Here is a 22,178-nt window from a genome sequence, read left to right on the forward strand (position 1 = left end):
TAATCCTAGGATGTAGCTGAGCATAGCAAGATTTAAGGGATGAGCAAAAAGGGCAACAAGTTTGTAAAGAAGACCAAGAAGAGGCATCCAGCAGGATAGGAAGAATGTAAGGATTTTGTTGACACGGAAAACAAAAGAAGGGAATGGTTCAAGAAGGAGAGAGTGACTAGCAGCACCAAAGTTGCTGAAAGAGCACGTAAGAAAGGTCTGAATTTTTTCCTTTTCTGTGGCCACACAGTTTCAGGGAGGTGGGGGGAATGTCAGCGATTGAGTCACAGCAAGTGAAGAAACGGTGATGCGCAAGAAGGTACATTATAAAGGGGGAGGGCAGGGAATGAGTTAGGGTTGCTGCTAAGGCAAACAAAGGGTGATTTTTTTGTAACGATTACAGAAAGTGAAAATTATATCTTAGCTGAGGACGGACTGCTTTTTGGTTGTTGTAAAACAAACTACATCTACTTGGAAGGCCAAAGCCCAACTCAAAATTTCTGACATTTGTTCCTGTTGTTTGAATTTCCTATTTCTGCTGAAATGTTATTTGCTTGCGTTCCACCTAAGCCTTGATGTGGAGCATGGTTCTTTCTCTGGACTTTCTACCACAACTCTCTTCCAAATCATTTGTATGTGTGGAGACTTCATATCAGGTTTGGGAAAATGAAAGGTTGTTAAATTGCAGAACCACACAGCAAACATCCCAAGAAATATGTCCTCAGTATCCATGTTCTTAAGAGTCTTTTTTACCACCTGGTCTCAGGACTTTGCCAACGGCCATCTTTCTCCTCAGCTTCCAGCCTCCCACCATCTCATTAGGCCCCTTGATTCATTCTGTTGCTGCCTCCCCAGTCCACTTCCATGTCCAAATTATCTTCCAATGCAAAATGAAGTTCTCTGTACTTACCTATTTTTTTCAGCATCAAGCCTTCAGGCTTACCTTCCTATATAAAAAGGTTCTAAATAAAGAGAATTATTTTTCAAAGAATTCCAGTGACATCTGTTAAAATTGGAACTTTGTTACCATCATAATTATCACAATCTTCCTAGTTTCTTTGGCCCTAAACCTACTAATAATTTTCAACTCCTCCCTTTGCTTCTCCAATGTCTGATGATAACACTGATGATTCCCCACGCCATAAAATCATTTTTTCATGCCCATGGGTCTAGAGCAGGCTCTCCTGATTATTGCCCAGATTATTGCAATGGCTTCTTGATGAGCTCTTTGGTTTAAAAGAGATAAAAAGACTAATAAAGCCCATTCCTGATTTCAACCAGGTAAAAATGAAATGGGGTGCCCGGCTATGGCTTTCCTTAACTAAAATGTAAACCACTTTGCCAAGCTTGCCTTTCCAGTCCTATTAGCCATGGCCTTCCCCTCTGTCACATGCCCTGTGTACTTCAGTTACAATGAAGCTATCATTTGCTGAAAAACTCTTAAATTCAATCTGTGCACTTTCCATGCTGCCTGGCATTGCCACTCCCCCTTTGACGACACTGTCGGCTGTTTCTCCAAGGTTTTGTAAATATAAATCCTACAGGCCTTCCAGGACCCATCTCATTCTTCCCATCATTCAGCAAGTGTAACCAATGTCTCTCTCCCATTGTATTTATAACACTTATCCAGCTTGGCTTCTAGGACACATATTTGTGTATCCAATACTCTAATATTCAATTCTGCATCTCTAAAAGTGCCTTTCACATAATAGGCACTCAGTACATGCTGAAGTGAACTTAACAAGCACACAAGGTGACAGCATTGTTTTCAGCTCCTAATCAGATTGCCAACATTACAAGAGCTTCTGAGGGGAGCAGAATCCACTCTAAGTGTACAACCAGGGACACGTTCATTCAGTGAAAGTTTACTAATTTCCCAGAGATGCACCATCACCTAGGAGTCCTTTTTTCTTCCTCCACTCAGCCATGTGTTAGCTCAATTCCTGTGTTGTCTAGGTGGAGGTCTCTGGAGCAGGTTTTCAATCTTCTATACTTCCCATCCTATCAATGTTATTTGGGGGGAGGGAGATGGAAAGTATGAGAATCTCAAATCTCACTTTATATTTATTAATCAGCAAGTGGAAGGAAGCACGGGAGTCTGTAGGATCCGGTGCAGTTAGGGACAGCTGTCCACATAGTCCCTACAGATGGTCTGGGTACCCCCCACTGTACTGTAACTGTGGCTACTTCCACAAAAGCAGTGTTATACAAAGGACTGAAACCAGGGCAGAGGCACGATGTATGACGTATATTGTGTCGTTCTTGGCAGGAAGGGCAAACAAGTGGTAGCACAGCAAGTATACTCAGTGGTGGAATGGGCAATGTCCCAGGGAGGTGGAGTACCTAAATGTACAATCACTAATATAATAAAAAATACATCGATTAAGATTCTAGACCATGTGCTGAGCACATCAATGATTTCATTTCACACACACACCCCCGCCCCCCCACTAAAGAAGAGGTGGTGATGGTGATTGTAATACCCTCTACAGAAAAGAAGAAACTGTGATTTGACCAAGGCTACATAGCTACTATGTAATGGCCTGGAATCCAAATCCGCAAAGTCTAACATCAGAGCTATAATCTTAATTCTAGTTTCTAATGCCTTGTGTATCACGTGGAGTTGAATTAGGAACTGGTGAATTTTTTATAATTACAAAGCGAACCAGCATGGTAAAGGACTAGTCACCTGATACCCCACTGTAGAAACAAGTATTTATGCTGGTTAAAAATTCACTCAGATCCCTTTCTCAAATTGGGTGATCTCTGCAATGACGTTTTGGGTGAGTATAGTTATGTGCTCAGCCCAAAGGCTTGCCTTTCTCTTGTTCACATCTATAATTTGTGGTCTGAGATACATGCAGTTAGAGACATTACAAGCAATGCCCTGGTTATGAGCATGCCTAAGTGTCACAGATGGTAAAAGCGTAGGAGCCAGTGCTGGCAGGAGGTGATAATCCCACAAGAGGCAGGTATGAAGGTTTGGTTGAGTGTTCAGTAAGTGTTATAAGAACCCTGCATCTCAAGCAAACTACTCTGTGCCCCACTGGTGTGGGTTAACACTGACTGAGAATCAGCTCCTGTATTCCCTACAGAACGTGAGACAGAAAACTAGAACGTGAGACAGAAAACTGTTGCTTTATATGGGCAACAGTCAACACAGCCAGGAGACACAGCAGGCCACGCTAGAGCCGTGTTTCCACCCAGGGTCCACCTACATATACAGTTGTACAGTTACGTTTCTATAATTACTGTGAAATTCTATTTATTTTCTGCATTTAAAGACATTCTGTGAAGAGGGTCCATAAATTTCACCCGGCTGCTAGATGGATCCAAGGCACATAAAGGCTTAAGAATGCCTGGCAATAGAGGGAAGAGCTTTCTAAATATGGAGCCAGCTTGAAACACCAAATTGTAACCATAACCAATGATAATCTTTCCTCTTCAGAGAAATCATAATCCAGGTGATAGTCTGATATCCCTACCGTAACACAACTACCATATGTAGAGTTGGCACTGCTGGTGATCAGAAGCTAGAGACCCCATGGGCCTCTGATTAACTGATGCTGACCACCCTAAAATAGAGCTAAGATAAAAATCTCCAACTAATATACTCAAATCAGTCAGGTCTTTGCACCATTATACACGTGAAACAAGTAATTATTCTGAATTGAAACACTCATAATTTTTATCTTGTTTGACCTAGGTTTCCTGAATGTTTCAAAATAAATAATTCTTCCATTTAAAAAAATGAAAAAGAACAATGTGGACCAGATCTGCTGGGTTTTTTTTCTTTCTAGGAGAATAAAGTATACTAACTCCAACATTTGAAAAGAAGAAAACATAGAGCTAATCTGACCTAATCCCACTCTAAAATGGTGCAAGATAGCAAAACCTGGCTAAACCAAAATGAAAAATAATCCAAAGGTAATTCACATTTTTCTTGGAAATCCATTTTAATACTGTACTAACTCTTGATGTGTCTGACACTCTCAGATTTAATTTCATATAAGATTTACATACATACACACGTGTTCAAAACCTTTTATCAGAAGGAATCAGGAAGGATAATGTCAGCCTTTCCTCAATAATTTTTCTTGACTCATGCTTTAAGACCAAAATGAGCAATTATGTACAAAATCTGGGCTCCACAATAATAAATTTAGATTGTGAATGAAGTTAGAGGCACAAATAACAAAGACAAGCACAAATTGGTCAATTTATGAGAGTCTAGCATTTAAAATATTACATTTTCTGATATTGTCAATTTGACCCTGGTGCAAAATAAGAAAATGCATATCAGTTCAAAACACAAAGTATTTTTATAAATCAGAAATAAGTCAGAAATAATCAGAGATACTCTACAAGGTTGAAAGGGTCAAGTGTGTTTACCTCTTGCTCCTCTATTTAGGGGTCCTATGTGTCATTTAAGCCTTTGTAGACACCAGATCGATATTTTATAGCATCAGATTTATGTTCTAAGTTTCAGTGTTTTAAGAATTAGGTTTGCTTTGGCTAAAAGCAAATTGAGTATTTTTAAAATTCTGCCAGTAGTTCTTTTTCAGTAATAATTGATTTTATTAGCATTGTATGAATGTTTTCAGATGCTCTACTACCAAAAATGAATCGCTTTTATTTAAAACTACAGTATGCATTTTTGAAATATTGTTCTTAAAAAATCTTCTTAACTTTCCCAAAATGTTGTTACGAGGATCAGAGGAGATGAGCAATATTTTGTATGATTTTAACATTTATTTAATGTTTTATTTCTCATCTTTTTTTAGAACAGTGAATACCCTTCTCACAAAAAGGAGGAAAAATAGAGTTATAAATCCCAACGAAAACTTTCTAGATGGTCTCAGTGAGGTGATAAGGGAGGTGGGTGCCTCACGTTTCCAAAACCTTTTCCATACCGACATTGCCAAGGTAAGATGATGAAAAGGGAGTAGGCAAAGAGAATAGCATGGATTTACCTATTTGGATCTTAATAGATTTTGCATCTTTGATTTTAACATTTTGATCAGGTTAATCATCTAGTTGTATAAGGATCTAAAGAAACTTCTGAAAGTTACAGCGTGGGGCAAATGTGAAATATTAATGTGAAAAAGGTTACACTGTGACAGATTACATGCCATGAGAAAGCATGTGCAAATTATATAAATCCCCTCTATATTTTAATCATTTCCTTAAAAACAAGTAGATAGTTCCAATCAATCCTTAAGTGAATGAAAAAAATGTAGTGAATATAACGTGTCACTAATAGGTACAATATCAGTGTAAATATTATAGTATAATTAATAATTTAATATGTAATAAAAGTCATCCTGAAAAAAATCAATATATCAATACTTCAAAATAATTTTAAGCTGCTATTTCAAAATATGATTTGATTTTAAGGTTATAATAAACTCAGAAAATATACAATTCAAAATAGTTTTTAGTTGTTTTTTTTTTTTAATATAAATTTATTTATTTATTTTTGGCTGTGTTGGGTCTTCGTTTCTGTGCGAGGGCTTTCTCCAGTTGCAGCGAGTGGGGGCCACTCTTCATTGCGGTGCGCGGGCCTCTCACTGTCGCGGAGCACAGGCTCCAGACGCGCAGGTTCAGTAGTTGTGGCCCACGGGCTTAGGTGCTCTGCGGCACGTGGGATCTTCCCAGACCAGGGCTCGAACCCGTGTCCCCTGCATTGGCAGGCAGATTCTTAACCACTGCGCCACCAGGGAAGCCCAGTTTTTAGTTTTATTAACAGGTTGTGAGTAGCTTCTTTTAATTGTTAACTCAAGTTTTTATCATACTTCTTAAGTTACAAAAACAGTAGTTAATTGAAATTCAGTCCACAAATAATTCATTCTGAGCCCCAACTTTTTTTCATATTTTGTGGTTGAGAATTCTAATGTTGCTATAGTAAATAAGGACAGAAAGATGTTTAAAATGTGCATATTTGAAGAAAATATTATAGTAATGGAAAATCACACAAGAACACACCAGATTATTTTTTTTCGGAGGTTTAATTTTAACTAATTAATATTTCAATGATGAAGGTAATGTCAATCCAAATCTTTACTTATTTGTAATGCACAAACTATTTTTTGTAACTTGTAAGAGAAATAGATTCTTTTCACCATGGCAATGCTTTCACCCTTATTTATGGTCTTTCTTTTTCTTGAGTCCTTTTTCTTCAGCAGTTTAACAAGTCACTTCTTGTTTGGCTAAAGTGCAATCCTAGCACAATAATGTTTCAGCTTGCAAGGAAGAACGCCCTTATTGAGTTGATAGAACTCCACCAGCTGGATTAGATCCGTAAATCTTGTGTGCCCATCATCCAGGGTGTGGAACATTTCACCATCATCTTCCACCTGCAACAGGAAAAACAACAAACTGGTAAGAAGGGCAAAATACCCAGAAAGACAATCATATTCTATTGCATACTGCATCTTTAAATGCCAAAATTGATGTATTTATAATACTAAAGGACAGTGAAAAGAATGTTATGGCATGTCCACTTCTTCTTTGTAACTTCCCTTGCATTTAAAAGAAATACCATCTGATCCTAAGGTAAGCAGTGTGGCTCTACTTTCTCTGTCTCTAAATTCTCTTAACGTTCAGTAGTTAGAATAGTAGGATTATTCTGAATCAATACAGTACACAGTGAGAAATCGGCACTATTCAGTGTAAAAGTAAACAAAAGATTTTAATACTCCCACCTACAGAAATTAATTTCCATTTCTAGTTGTTGTCTACCTAAAGCCTTACTTAATATATTAAAAATGAATATTCACCATAATTTGTATCAGTAAACTGATTCTGGAGCAATCAAATATTGTGTTAGTGGAATGACAGCATTTTGGGGTTTTTCTGTTTTTGTTTTCTGCAGTGAGATCTTCAGGCATTAAGCAACTCATACGTGCCAGGGACATCGCTCACATAATCAATGAAGTGGGGAAGATAACTTCACATGGACTTTAGATAGTTCCAAAAAGAGGTCATTCAAAAAAAAGAAAACACTAGCAACTTAGCAATCTGATGTAATACTTTCTTGAAAGTAGACTGAATCTCTGTTCCACACTATCTGGTTCCAATACACAGACCACATGCATACATACACGTGCGCACACACACACACACACACACACACACACACACACACACAAAAGCAGCAGAAGCAACAAAAAAAATCCCAAAGCAAGTTGTGCCACATGAAAGCAGAATTACAGAAAATTTTTAAATGTGCTCAGAATAGTTGAAATAATGATCTCCAGTTCCACAGCACCTGTGTACCTATCCATAATGATTAAAAACAAAACTATAAAAAACACCAAAAAAAAACATTTTTGGGACAAGAGAGGCGAAGGGGCTTGAAAATAACGATTTTTAAAGAACCACTAGAGGAATTCAGGAGAAGGAATTCTCAGTGGCCTTTTAACAATAGGTGGCATGGGGTCTATACAATATTACCAAATCATATTTCATGGGAAAAGGGAAATTTAATTTTTGCAATTCCTGTATTTCTTATATTAATTCAGGCTCATAAAACCATTTCTGCCAAACTTAACTCTAGTCAAAGCACAAGTTCCCAAATTATATTTGATAAAAGAGCCAAAAAAAACTAAAGTTTCCAAAAGCTTATGCATTAAGATCATCTCTAATATACAAATATGAAATCACAAATTACTTACTGGTATAATTTGAAAGTGCTTTATTTTTTGTCCATGACTCATTGACAGTACGAAAGTTTTGGGGTTGCTCTGACTATCCCGTACCAAGAAAACCCTAAAGAGAGAGAAGGATTTCAATATTTTTCTACATTTACTCATGGATTTCATAGAAATATAGCCTGTACCAAATCCAGGAAGTATATTCATAAATGTAGCCAGAGTTTTCCTTTACTATGTATTCAATGATGGGATTATCCAACATGGTACACAATATGGTATAACATAAACCTTATACTATAAAACTATCATCAGAGCTAATTTAATTTTAATAGGATAAATACACAGCCATTTGTCAGATTGCTTGCTCACAATAACCAATATAATGCTATGCTGGCATCAATAATTAGTGCTACGTCCTTTTTCCACTGGGAAAGCTGGGTATTCACATGTAACTCTTTGGTACAGAGAATAAGGCATTAGCATATTGTTATTTTAACTTCTGGGTCATGTGAGGCCCTAAAAAAAGAAAATTATTTAGAGTGAAATAGTTTTTAACTCCCTCTTCTACACTGGATCCTTTCTTTTGATTCTGGTTCCTACTATTACATACACAACAGAAAGTGAGAAATGAATATATTCTAAAAAATCAATCCTGAAATCATTTATTAAATGTTTGAGCAAAATATTTTAAGTAAAAGAAACACCCAAACAACATGTAATTTAACCTTGAAGAATGCAGCAGAAAAGCCTCCATAACAGGCTAGAAAAACAAAACATGGCCTAATGGCCTGAGAAAAATGCTGCCAGGCGTGGATTCTTATTAACTGGCAATTCAGTGCATAACCAGCTTTATATTAATTGTTGGCAAACAGACTGTGCAAACAGTCCCCACTGGTGACTCCAATACTAATCTCACTGTGCCTGGGCGAAGAGACAGCCAAATCTGAGCCATCACAGATGTCTGATGAGATTATCCATTTCATCTGTGCTGTGTGAGGTTCCGACATTACATCTCTAGGAGATGGGACAAAAGGGAGTTTCACTGGTCAATCAAGCTTAATTCTCTCCCCATTCCTGAGTAGAACACCACTACCACCTAGTGGATTGCCTGGCATCATCACATCTTTCCAAAAGAATACCCCAAATAACCCATTTTTTAATTAAAAATTTTAAAAAATAAAGATACTGTCATTCTTTATGCAATTATTTCATTCAATTTACAAAAAATGGGCTCAGAAATAAGGGAAATTATAATCCTCCAAAACATTTTGACAATTCTTTGTGATTTATTTCTTTTCTTGGTCTTAGATGGTAATTCTGCTGATTGCTCAGATTTATATCTGAAAAGACCGTGTTCCATGCAGAGAAGTATATTGAAATCTTTTCTTATTTAGAGTCTACTGAAATGCTGACTTGCTATTAATAATCTTCCATGTGAAGGTGCATTTTTATCCAAATGTCAGTATTAAATCACCTTGAAATTTTGCCATCATCTTAAGCCAACCCATGAAGATATAAGATCCCATTACCACTTGTTTAAATTGATGCTGGTTTTATTTCTCATCCAAACCTCAGTACAAGCTCCTTAACTTGTATTGCATTTGGGAAGAGAATTCAGCTAGTATTATAGGAAGTATTGATATCTGAAATACTGAGTAATCTGAGAAAAAGAAAATTCTTTAGATCATAAATCTTGCATAATAAATTTTCTGTTTCTCCTGTCTCTTCTGTGGTATCCCACTAAAAGATAACATGAGAAGAGTCAAAAAGTACTGTTTTCATAGGTTTATATTCCTTTAAACTGTTAAAATTTAGAGAAAAGAAAATAGGGGTGTAAACAGAAAGAAAAAAATAAGACAGTCTAAATATATGAGAAACAGCTTTTTACTTTAACACACCCTGCATCAAACCTAAAAAAATGTATAACACGTAAGATAGTGTTCATGACACAAACCATACTTTGCAAACGTATTATTTGTTCAAATCAAAATGTTGACACGCCAAAACAAGTTCAGTTTTCCCCCCATCGATTAATACCTGAGATGCACAGAATGGGTAATATTAGTGATCACTGATTAAGAGCAGAGCATCCTGTTCAGCTATCTTCTCCTTATGCGCAAATACTAAGCACACACTATGTAACAGGTACTGTATAGGTACTGCTAGGATTCAATGACAACCATCCTTATAGAATAAAGTCACTTCTGTTTTAATAAGCTGAAGTCAAAACTCTGTGTGTGTGTTGAATAAGTCATTACTGATTATAGGAGAAATCAAAATCAGTGCTACTCAGAATCAAACTTACCCATCCACTAGACCTTGCTGAATGATCAATCGCTGAGCTTCCTCTCTAGAAATTTTGTGGTGAAACCATGGTTGGGACCGGTGGATAGCTGAAGAAATAAAGTGGAGGAATACAGAGATTGGTTTGAAATGATCCCAACTTAATTATGTGTACTTTCTCCCCTAACCCCGCAATGACTACATCTAAATGCACATCTCGCCACCCAGTTAGTCACAGTGAATATGCAGAGACGTACCCATGTTTGTGGCACAGCTCTGTGAAGACGCAGTGGGGCTACCATGAGTGCCCAGGCGTAAACATCCTTTTTTCTGTGCAAGGAAGTGGGAAACAAATTTTAACTTTCGGGGAGAAACAAATTCAAATCATAAATATTTTGAAGAACAGGAAGCTAATTTGTACCCTCCAAGCTAGTCCTTCTTCAACTGCAACTGAAAGGGCTTCAGTGGGATTTTCTATAACTCTGCTTTTCTGGCCTGAGAAGTCCATTGCTACCAGGGAATTCTCTGATATACTTCTCTGGGGAAAAAAAAGCACATTATTTTACCTTGAAAACATCTTTGAAGTTACCTTTCAGTGCTTTGCTGGCAATACGTTTCCATTTTAGGATGTGGTTCCGAAGGTGGCTAGCAGGAAATTAAAAAGTTAACAATACATACTCAACAGAAAATGGTGCTATAAAATATTTTGGTTAAATAAGTTATACAGTTATTTGTTAAGGTCATTGAATTAAGTGTTGAATAAAGAGATTAAAAGCTTTCAAGGTAAGCATGTCTTTCTTCTAAAGCAACCCCATCTCTTCATATTTAGAAAAGAATAACCTTTCCTGTGGCTAAGAAGATCCATCACTTCCAAACTCACCTCTCTATTATGCTTTGAGATTCATTAATGATCATTTAAATCTCAAATTTGTCTACTTATTAAGATTCAAGATACACTAAAGCTGTAACAGACTGACTTACATCACTTCTTTAGAAACAAATAGTACCCATGTTTTATAACAAATCAACAATATGTATTTTAAAAGTTTATCACATCAACTTTTCTCTAACTTTTAGAAAGTGAAATTTAGTGAAATAATTCAGATAACTCCATAATATTAAAATTTCTACGATTTAATACGTGAATGTTTTTTCATCTTGTGAGCATGAACATGGCAAAATGAGAGCTGCAAAAATAAGTCTGAATGACAAAAGAAGAACTGATATAAAAGGAAGACATCTTTAAACAAACATAATTTTAAACAAGTAATAACGTCATCTTTTTTGCGAATTACTTTTTGTATTCATAGTCTCTGAAGGTGAAAATAAAACATCCAAAACCTGGACCTTATTTTTATTTTTTTCTTTGTTTAGGGCTCTACTTCGTAACCGTCTTTTAAAAAGTGTGCCAACCCAAGTCATGCATCCTAAAAAAAAAAACAGTTGTCAGAATCTTCAGTTAAGAGTGTCACTCAGCATGGGGAGGGGGAAGGGTAAGCTGGGACAAAGTGAGAGAGTGGCAGGGACTTATATATACTACCAAATGTAAAATAGATAGCTAGTGGGAAGCAGCCTCATAGCACAGGGAGATCAGCTCGGTGCTTTGTGACCACCTAGAGGGGTGGGATAGGGTAGGAGGGAGATGCAAGAGGGAGGGGGATGTGGGGATACATGTAAATGTTATAGCTGATTCACTTTGTTATAAAGCAGAAACTAACACACCATTGTAAAGCAATTATACTCCAATAAAGATGTTTTTTAAAAAAAAAAGTGTCACTCAATTGATAAGAATTAAAACTCTTAAAAGACAAAACATCCAAAACCAGCATGAACAATGGTTAATAGTTTTCCCCCACTCGTCATTAATAGAAAAGCAACAGAAAAACCGGAGTTCTCATTGTAAAGGATCAGCCAACATACACCTGGAGACTCCTGGCTTAAGACCATTTTCTCTCTCTCCACATGGATTCAGCCATACCCTGCTTGGTCTAACAGACTCTAGTCAAACGTCTGCTTGAAACAAAACCTGGTCCATACAAAAATGGGAGGGGGGATCATTTATCCCTGCATTATACATCCCACTTTATTAGCATTTATTATTTCCTCTTGAAACCTTGCTGTAGTGGTCCACAATCTTATTATGGTTCATCTTTATTTCTGGAGCTCCGGCGTGCAATCTTTCATTTGTTATAGGAGCCTTCATAACTGACAGCTGCTCTTTCCAGACAGATACTGTCTCTGTAATCTCTATTTGCTGTCACACCTTACTTTGCCCTTCTCACCCCGTGATCTTCTGTGCTGGGCTGTGGACCAGATGGATATACTTTTGCTTTGCTGACATTAATGAAAAGCTTCCACCTGCCCAAGCCAGAGAGTAACTAATCTCAATCATAATGATAGCTTTATCCTTATAATATCTCTGCCTTCACATGCCAAGATGGGCTCTGTAATCACAAGGTTCTGATAACATAAAAATACCGTTAGGAAACAAAAATAAACATAACCAGTTCTTATTCTTTTTTTCATTTTTCTCCTATAATATGACAGGCTGAAATGTAAAATAAGATCCCATGTTACATAATTACTTGACCTAAGTGGGGAGTCTACGATACAAATAAGTATTTTCATTTGCTACATTAACTACACTAGGGGAAAACACAGGAATATAGAAAATGTTTTCTACTGAATGGCAGGTGGTGGATGAAAAATTAATAGTTTACCTTTGGTGGACAAAGAAATGGAAGTGAAGCAAAATCTGACTTGAACCAAAAGGTCATTTTCAGCTCAATTTCTTTCACATAGAAGAGCGATGTTGATAACATTCAGAATCAGTGTATTTCTCAAATATTTGTCCCTTTTTCTAGCTCTTCCTTCTGGTGGGATAAACAGGGCAAGCCCTAAAAAAGGGTCCATGATTTTAATGGCATGCCTCTCTTTTTAAGAAAGAAGAGGCTTGGGTGTCTCCTGGATTATCCAGACCACACCTCGAGATCAGATCCAAACACTTTTAGTGAGGTTGGAACATGAAATGTTTTTCAGGCAGCTTAGCTAAGCAGCAACTCGTAGTCACTCACTCCCTGTCACCCCATTTGAAAGAGCTACATAAACGTGTAGCACTGTGGCCTTAGTAAGAGGGCACAGAATTTCCTCAGACATTGTTCTCTCATCAGTGTCATACAGAGCCACAGGACATCAGAGGTGTAATCGATTCTAGAGATCATGCAACTGTCCCCCTTATTTTATACTGTAGGACAGCAGTGACTCAATCAAGGTCACGCTTATGGTAAAGATAATAACAGGCCCTATCTAAGGTTCTTTTATGTACCACGGAATGGGAGGTACAGGGAAGAAAGTGCAGTTTGGGATGTCTAGCTCAGAGTCAAATGTGAAAAATAATAAGAACTTCAGTTGACTTGTTTTTCCCATCCCTGTGTTCTGGCCAGGACCATATTAACAGATGCTCCTTTAAATAAATCCTTTTTATTATCCTAAAAAGGACCAAATACATTTGGCTTCTTGAAATATCTGCTGATGATTCTCATTTCAAAGGCTGATGGGATGGCTATTATGTGCTATATATAGTTATGATGTTCATTATGGTATGATAATTTTTTTCTCATTTCCCCTTCTCAAAATGAATCCCTGGAGAAGAAGACAATATTGTCCCTTTAAAACTATAACTAAAGTATGTGAACTTTTCCCTGTTGTTCCTTGAACATGGGGCCTCAATGAAAACCAGCAGAGGCAGGTGAGAGACACTGGCATCCAGGATACAGGTCACTGATTCTTTCATGATAATGTAGAAATTATCCTGGGATTCTGTATAGACACCAAAATAAACACAAATACCTCCCCAACCTTCTTAGTTTCCTTCATGAAAATTAAGAAGAGTAGAGATATAATTCTTGATGCTATTCTCTCTGATCATGTCAACTGCGATACAGGACAGGTCCTTGTTCTCATCACACAGAGACTTAAACCTCTTGTCCTTCTATCCCTATTTACAGCCAATTCACTCAAGGAATGTCTTTTCTTATACCAGATGCTGAACAAGTAAAGCTACGTTAACCAAAATGCCATAGACGTACTGATCAACAGTAGGATCACTTTCAACGGAAAGAAGCAAGAATAATACCGTATTTGTACACTAATGACAGTGCTGAGACTAGAAAGTACTTACTGTGTAACATTTTTTTCTGTGATTAAGAGGACACTAAATAATAACTGCCTCCAAATCATGGCTGCTATTAACATGCTCGTCCTAATAACTTTAAAAGAAATTTAGAAGGATTTAGGAAAGGATTAAGATAATAAAATTCATTATTCATATATACATATATGAATTAAAAGATTACAGTAAGCTGGCAAATTGTAAAAATTCTCACCTTAAAGCTATTGCTTTTATAAAAATTCATTACATTCCTTAGTTTCTTATTTTAGGGCTAAAAAGTAATATGATACAAAGATGAAAAGTTATTCTTCCATAACGTAAAGCAACGTAACTACAGCATTGGAGTTCTTTTTCCATATTAGTCTATCAGACTTCATAATCAACATTATTTCATGCCTCAGTCCTAGAGCTGAGCATTTTACATGCTACGTTACATGTGGGGAAATGCACCTTCTTTGGTCACAGCCATGAAACGCATGTTTTAACCTAAGTGGAAATGTAGCACGTTAGCTGATTGTAACATGGGCTCATACTTCTGAATTCCTAATATACTCAAGGAGCACAAGCAAAAATAGCAGAACATAAACTTGGAGTTCAGAAATAAATTTCTTGTGTTAATGCACAGGAAATTAAAATTAGGTCCCAAAGAAGGGAAAAAAATGTATCTGCCTGTAAATATCCAAGTGGCATTTAGTATAAACCTGTGAAGCGGTGCTAGTCTTAACGCAATGCACAACCTGTATTTTGGCTTGCGTCTTTTGGGTTTCCTGGAGAGCAGTATGCTTTTCAAGGACCTGGAACTTTAAAAATTTAATTGTTAGAAAGTCAGAATGCAAAAGAGCTCACAGGCTATGATAATCCCAGAATTAATATTTAAATAAATAAACCCACAATCAAATCAATAATTAAGAAAGATCCACAATCCCAAGGACAATGTTCTATAAATTATCTTATTTTCTAATCCTCAAATGTAATGACACAGAATCACTCTCATAATTCTTGCAAATATTTAAAGTTTTTCTTTAACACGAAACATTATTTTAATTGAATACTTCATGTGTGCCCGATTATTGTGATTTTATCACATAGGCTGCAATCATATAAAATCCAAAAAAAAAATAGTTCAATATAACATGATAGTAGGATGGTTCCAAAAAGTTACTTTACTTGACCAAAAGGAAAGAATGGAAACGTACATTTATAATGTAATGTGATTGCAAATTAATGTAAATATAAAATAAAATGTAGGTTCAAAAACTTGGTGCTTACCATGGGTGATATACTCTGAGAACTGCAGCCACTTCTACCTTGATATGGATGCATGTAATTCTGGTACAGCTGCATGCCATACTGCAGAATAAATAAATAAAAACACATTCCCACCACTTTTACTACACAGAGTTTTACTCCAACTTTTGAAAATCAACACTCTCATCAATTATACATCATCAATATAAAAACTGAAAATTATAAGCTTTCCTTAAAACAAGTAAGTAAAGCAGCCATACTTTTGAATGGTAAACTTTTAGTGTCCTAAATAGTACAGTTTAAAAGACAGTGTTTTTTATTTGGACCCACACTTATGTTGTAGCTCACAATATAAAGATCTAGAACTGACATTCCTACTCATTATGCTTAGTGTCAATAGCACCAAAACCATTTGGAGCTTAGCAATAAGAAAGCTCACTTGGGAAGGGTGCCCGACTTTATGGTACAAAGACTCTGAGAATCTGACACACATCCTAAGCCAACCTGGGTAAAATTTACCATAATTCTTCAATGACTGATTGATGAATTACATTGTCTTTTGTAATCCATAAACTTGATCCTATTTTGAAGATTTTTGGCACTGTATCACCCTCGGGTAACAGTACTCTTAGGGCATTGTTTAATTTTTGGCTTTAAATTCAGGGAAATCAAAATGGTGGGGAATCAGGCTAATTTCAGACAAAGAGTCATGGCATACAGTGTAAAGAGCAGTAGATAAGAACTACAGAGGCTTTACTTTCAAGAGGTAGCATCATAAGAACTGGACTGCTAGGCTACAATTGGAAAGTGGGTCTAGAGTGTAATTGGATTGTTAGTTTGAGAAACATTAAGAACGCCAACTGCCATGGCCAAACTTATCTTGCAGGAGTCCCTATCTGAAACTGGAAGATAAGCCCCTTAGATTTAAGTTACTTCGTTAAAAAAGAAAGAAACCAATGGAACAGATAGGCTTCTATTTTTTTTCTTTTTCCTGCTACGCTCTATAATTCTCTCCATTTCATGGAGCCATTATGAACTTAAAAGTAGGTCCGATATAAAAGAGATTGAAGAGACACCATGGAAACCAATCTTACCCTTAGGATGAATTCCATTTAAACATTCTAACAGAGCTGTTTCTCTACTAAAAACTATTTTCTTAAAAGCAATTGCAGCAAAGTGGATATATTTGGTAATTAGGCAGAAAATCAGAGGGAGGTGAGGGGAGTCACTGTTTTCAAGATTTTGCTTTTAACATGAATACAGTCATTTAAAATTCTCTGTGTTGACTTCTTTATCCAATTATTTCCCAACTTATAAAAATTATTTTTTAATTTAAGGTTCGATTGACATTAATAGGACCTAATGAAATTTATTTTAAATCAACTCTAAGCCTACAGTAACTTTAAAAAGAAGACAGAGGAGCTTAATTCCTAGTCAAGTTTATTTGGAGAATATACAATAGCCTGCAACCACACTTTCACAAGGACATGCTGCCTGGACACCTTTTATTTACCTGCAGTGAAAAGCCTGCTACCCACTAATAAGACTGTTTCCTTCAAAGATGTATTGTCCCTGGTACCTGTGGTGTTAGGAAGTTGCTTCTGTGCTGTTGAAAGTTAACTCTGGCTAAGGGGTAGGGCATGGGTCACCTTAACATTTCCCTGTCCTATGGAGGGGCAGATAAGGGACCAAAATGTGTTAGAGAGAAACCAGCAGAGTTCTAACTGAAGGGAAGGGGAAAAGACAACATGTAACTAGGACACTGTACATGAGCAAATCTCCCCTTTTCTAAGTCTTCTGATTTTTCTGATTCTATATGTAACTGGAATTTCTCCAAAGAGAATGGGAATATCTCTATCTGATGCTACATGAAGAGTTTACATGTGTATATAAAAAAGAAAGGAAAATAAAACAAGTGGCCAAATTCTTGGGGGAGGCTATATCTAATAAATAACACATAATGAAAAGAAGGACACTTCTGGTCCAGCCAACATAACATAGACTAGTCTTTCCCTGCTCCTCGCTACTAGGTACGATGATAAACTCTGGAAATAACACGATAGACAACCAAAGGAGATGAGCAAAAGCTACCTCTAACACCAGGTGAGCCCAGCCGCACCAGCCAGGGGGATCAAACCAGTGCCCCACTGACAACAAGCTGCCAGGCCCCTATTAGAGAGCCTCAAATGTGTCTGTGCTGGCAAGCCCAGGCTTCCTGTAACTGATTATTTTAAAGTGTAAAACAGATCATATCACTTTCCTATTTGAAACCGTGGTGGTTTCTCATTGGCTCCATGGTAAAGGACCTCACTGATGCTGGCTGGCCTCTATTTCCAGCAGCATCTGGAAACACTTTGCCATAACTGAAATAAACAGGGAACACAGATGTGGTAGCAGAATAATGGTCCCCATATATGTCCACGCCCTAATCCCTAGAACCTGTGAATATATTAGGCTACCTGGCAAAGGGGAAATAAGGTTGCAGATACAGTTAAGGGTGCTAATCAGCTGACTTTTTTTTTTTACATTTATTTTCATTTATTTATTTTCTGGCCACGCCACGTGGCATGAGGGATCTTAGTTCCCCCACCATGGATCAAACCTGTGCCCCTGCAATGGAAGTGCATTCTTAACCACTGGACCACCAGGGAAGTCCCTAATCAGCCGACTTTGAAATGACGTGATTATCTTGGATTATCCTGGTAGATCCAATGTAATCACAAGGGTCCTTATCCAGAGCCAGAAGAGAGAACCAGAAAAATGGCAGCATGGAAAGGACTCAGCTGGATATTGCTGGCTTTGAGGGTGGAGGAAGTTGCCATGAGCAGCCTCTAAAGGCTGGAAAGGGCAAGAAAATGGATTTCCCCCTAGAGACTGCAAAAGAGACTGGAGCCCTGTTGACACCTTGCTTTTAGGCCAATAAGACCCATTTCAGACTTCTGAATGACAGAGGTATAGGATAATAAATTTGTGTTTTAAGCCACTAGGTTGGTGGTAATGTGTTACAGCAGCTATAGAAAACTAATACAACAGAGCATCTTTAAACTGGGCATCTGTGACTTGAAAGAGGCTTTGAGAAGAGTCAAACGAGAGAAAAAAAAGGTAAGAAGGAGACAGTCTTCCAGAAACTGAGCATTCTGGATATAGAAAGAACAAAGAAAGCTTTTAGTACATTTCATCATTTCTTAGACACACATTTGTTTTCAAACTAACAATCTGTATTATAATCTATGGCATCTTATATTCACTGTGGACGAAGTGACTTGCCATTGCCTGAAACTGATGGGATTAAGAAGTCATTAGCATGAAAACCTTGCAAAAGGAATGCCAGTGGCCAGAAAGACAACCCCACGGACCATGGCAGAGCACTCATCTGAGAGATGATGCCTCCCCAAAGCTCTTGAACCACAGAGCTGGTTAATCTGTGGAAAATATGAGTATCCATGACTCTGAGATGAAAATGATTCAGAAAAGCTAGATTGAGAATATGAAGAAGTTTTAAGAATACCTCAACTAACTTATTTCATATATATGTATATATATACACATACGTATATATCTGTGTGTATACACAAAATTGATAACATCAACAAATATGATGAAAATCAGGATTATAGGCCTAAATAAATCTAAATATTCAAATGAAAATAAAAATTATAAGTGATATGAAACATCATATCACAATTTTATTGGCATAATTCTCATCTTTCTAGTTACACAAAAAATAATGGAGCATCTTAGTAAAATCAATGGCATGTCAGAGTCACTGAAAGACTGATTAAAGGAAGTGGGTTTACCACCTGCTTCTGTGTTGGGTGTTTGAATTTGAGCCCCTTAGAAGGGAGAAAGACTTGGCTGACAAGGTTGGAAAGTATCTCTTCCACCAGCCTAGCTGGACTTACAGGGTTCTGATGGCAGGGGAGAGAAAACCTGAGACCTCAAGATATTTTCTCTACCATAACTGTGATGGAGTAAAGTCTACCAAAGAGTGCCAGCTTCTTTATGTGTAAAAGGACAGCGCTGGATGAACTCAGTGTTTCTTAATCAGGCAGACACCTGGAACTCAAGTCACTAACTCGGGATCCCCCAGGATGGGGCTGGGCACATGGAGCTTCAGAAAGCACCTCAGGTGATTCCAATGCATATCCCTAGTTACCTAGTTACTACTGCTTTGACTGGTTGGTTTCCAAGACCCTCTAAAGTACTTTTCTCTTCTTCATTTTGTTTGTTTGTTTGTTTGTTTTACATTTTATGACAATGAGAGCAAACAGAAGTGACTACTTATCATGAGGGTTTCAAAGAATCAAGATTTCTAAGATTTGTCAAAACAAAAATCATGACAGCCATTTTGACAGTAGACTATTTGAGAAACAAACAAATCTCTAATAAAAGAGGTAATAACCATAGTGACTTTCCGCCATAACAGCAAAAGGAAGAAAATTTCACAGTTAATCCAAAAGCTTCCTTTAAATTACTTTAAAAAACTTTCTTCCTACCCTTCACACCCACTAGGATGAGTATTTTTTTAAAAAGTGGAAAATAACAAGTGTTGGTGAGGATATGGAGAAACTGGAATTCTTATACATTGCTGGTGGGAATGTAAAATGGTTTAGCCTCTGTGGAAAACATTTTGGCAATTCATCAAAAAGTTAAACATAGAATTACCATATGACCAAGCAATTCCATTTTTAGGTATATATCAAAAAAACTGAAAACTGTTACTCAGACAAATACGTGTAGAGACATATTCATAGCAGCACTATCCACAATAGTAAAAAGGTAGAAACAATCCAAATACCCATCAGTGGAAAAACAAATTGTTTATTTAACATATATATATGTTAAACAACACACATACAATGGAATATTATTATTCAGCCATAAAAAGGAATGAAGTACTGATACATGCTGCTACAACATGGATGAACCACAAATGTTATGCTAAGTGAAGAAGCCAGACCCAAAATGTCACATATTGTATGATTCCATTTCTATGAAATATCCAAATTGGTAAATCCATAGAGACAGAACATGGATTAGTGGTTGCCAGGGGCTGGGAGTAACTGCTTAATGGGTATGGAGTCTCCTTTAGAGGTGAAAAAAATGTTTTGGAACTAGACAGAGATGGCAATTGCACAACATTGTGAATGTACTCAATGCCTCTGAATTATTCACATTAAAAATAGTTAATATGGTTAATTTTATGTTATGTGAATTTCACCTCAATTAAAAAAAAAGTAAAAGAACAGAAAATAAAACTTTCTTGCAAACCTGGTATGACAATGAGTAATTCTGATTCTGATTATTCTGCCCTTCTTAAAAGGAAATGGTCGTCGATAAGTTTTATAATTATAAATTTAAAGCTGTGCTAAATTTGCTAGCATACAAGTTTTGAAAGTAAATGTGTTTTCTATACATCCTGGAAGAAATCAGTTCTGTGTCTCTCTCCCCTACCTACTTTTAGAACATTCTTACTCCTTGTCAAGATGCTTACCAATAAATTTTGCTTATGGAAGCGGTAATTTTTACTTAGCACAAAGGTAAATGTTTGAATAATACAGCTATAGTAAAATTTATAAAATAATTTGCATTAAACTAGAAAGCAATTCACACAACACTTAAATAAAACATAAAACAACTGCACTAAACATTTTCAGGTGGGCACATTTTAAAATATACTTCACATCGGATGGATGGCAATGTTTTTAAAATGCAGACTAAGTCACGGACAGGAGAAATTTCAATCAGTTATACTTGCTATATATGTAATACTCTTACAAAAAAATAAAAATCAGAACATTTTTAAACATGGAATACTCCACACACACAAGATAAACGTATTAGGTTATTGCACTCTACTCTGGAAATGTTTATCTTTCAGATAACAAATAAAATACACGCATTTGGTGGTGGTTATTTTTCTTCTTCCTCACATACCCACATGGATTCATAGCGAGTCTTCTGAGTTTTGAAAGACAGGTATTTTCAAACTTTGATGGTACTCCCAATGTTTAATAGAAATTCACACCTGCAGTGAGATTACCTTAAGCAATCTAATCGCGGTCACCCAGCACGTCCTACTCTGCTCTTCTTCTGCACAGAGCATTTTCAGGTCTCGAGGCCCTCCTGCTTTGTTAGGCTAGAAGGCCACAGCACATTGTTTATCGTTAATGCATATCTTGAAGGTAACACCTGTTGAAATAAAAGCCACTAAAATTCTCCTATATATAAGAGAAAGCTGTCTCTTTTTAAAAGAAATTAAAAGAAACTCAAGCTTACCTAAAAGGCTGAGGCTTGCTTTATTCATCTAGCAAAATATTAAGCCTGTACCTTAAAGCAGAATCCATAGTTAGTCGGTGCTCCATGTTTTTTTTTGCCTGCCAGTGACACATAAATATCACTATTGCCAAATTCGCTGAAAAACTGCAAATGCCGTGGTTCCTTAAAAAAATATATATGTATGTTGAAATGGATACATGTTTTTACACTACCTTTTGTATTTCTATTATGTTACATAACTTATACCTTGGCAAAAAATATTCCAAATAATGTCACAGAAACAAAAGGAAAGGAAAACTAAGTCACTATATCCTTAAATAACCAGGAGCTGGATACGAGAGTATTTAATTTGAGAAGCAGTGATTTGTTTATAATTTAACTTCCAATATACAAAAAAATATATCTTCCTATTTTAAAATTACTTGCTTTAACCACCACTTCAAGGAATCTGAGGGAGAGAAGAGAGCAAAGCATGGCTTTTGAAAATATTTTCTTATTTGGGTTTTAAATAATGGTATTTCCACAAAGTAAAGAAGGTTGGTTTGAGCTTCTAT

General features: G+C 36.6%; 1 protein-coding gene across 4 annotated transcripts in view; it reads right to left on the reverse strand.

Annotated features, from left to right (window-relative positions):
* Positions 1-5,977: 5,977 nt before the first annotated feature.
* The window catches only part of GRB14 (growth factor receptor bound protein 14), a 178,101-nt gene continuing 161,900 nt past the window's right edge, over positions 5,978-22,178 (reverse strand). For all 4 annotated transcript variants that reach the window (XM_007183191.1, XM_007183190.1, XM_007183189.3 and 1 more), the window contains 8 exons: positions 21,676-21,786; positions 21,389-21,484; positions 15,367-15,447; positions 10,348-10,464; positions 10,184-10,256; positions 9,949-10,036; positions 7,665-7,758; positions 5,978-6,344 (listed from right to left, as the gene is read on the reverse strand). In XM_007183191.1, coding sequence (XP_007183253.1) covers positions 6,198-6,344; positions 7,665-7,758; positions 9,949-10,036; positions 10,184-10,256; positions 10,348-10,464; positions 15,367-15,447; positions 21,389-21,484; positions 21,676-21,786 — 807 coding nt within the window. In that variant the 3' untranslated portion in view covers positions 5,978-6,197. The remainder of the gene's footprint in view (positions 6,345-7,664; positions 7,759-9,948; positions 10,037-10,183; positions 10,257-10,347; positions 10,465-15,366; positions 15,448-21,388; positions 21,485-21,675; positions 21,787-22,178) is intronic.

Source organism: Balaenoptera acutorostrata, chromosome 8 (genome assembly GCF_949987535.1).
Source record: "Balaenoptera acutorostrata chromosome 8, mBalAcu1.1, whole genome shotgun sequence".
NCBI lineage: Eukaryota > Metazoa > Chordata > Mammalia > Artiodactyla > Balaenopteridae > Balaenoptera > Balaenoptera acutorostrata.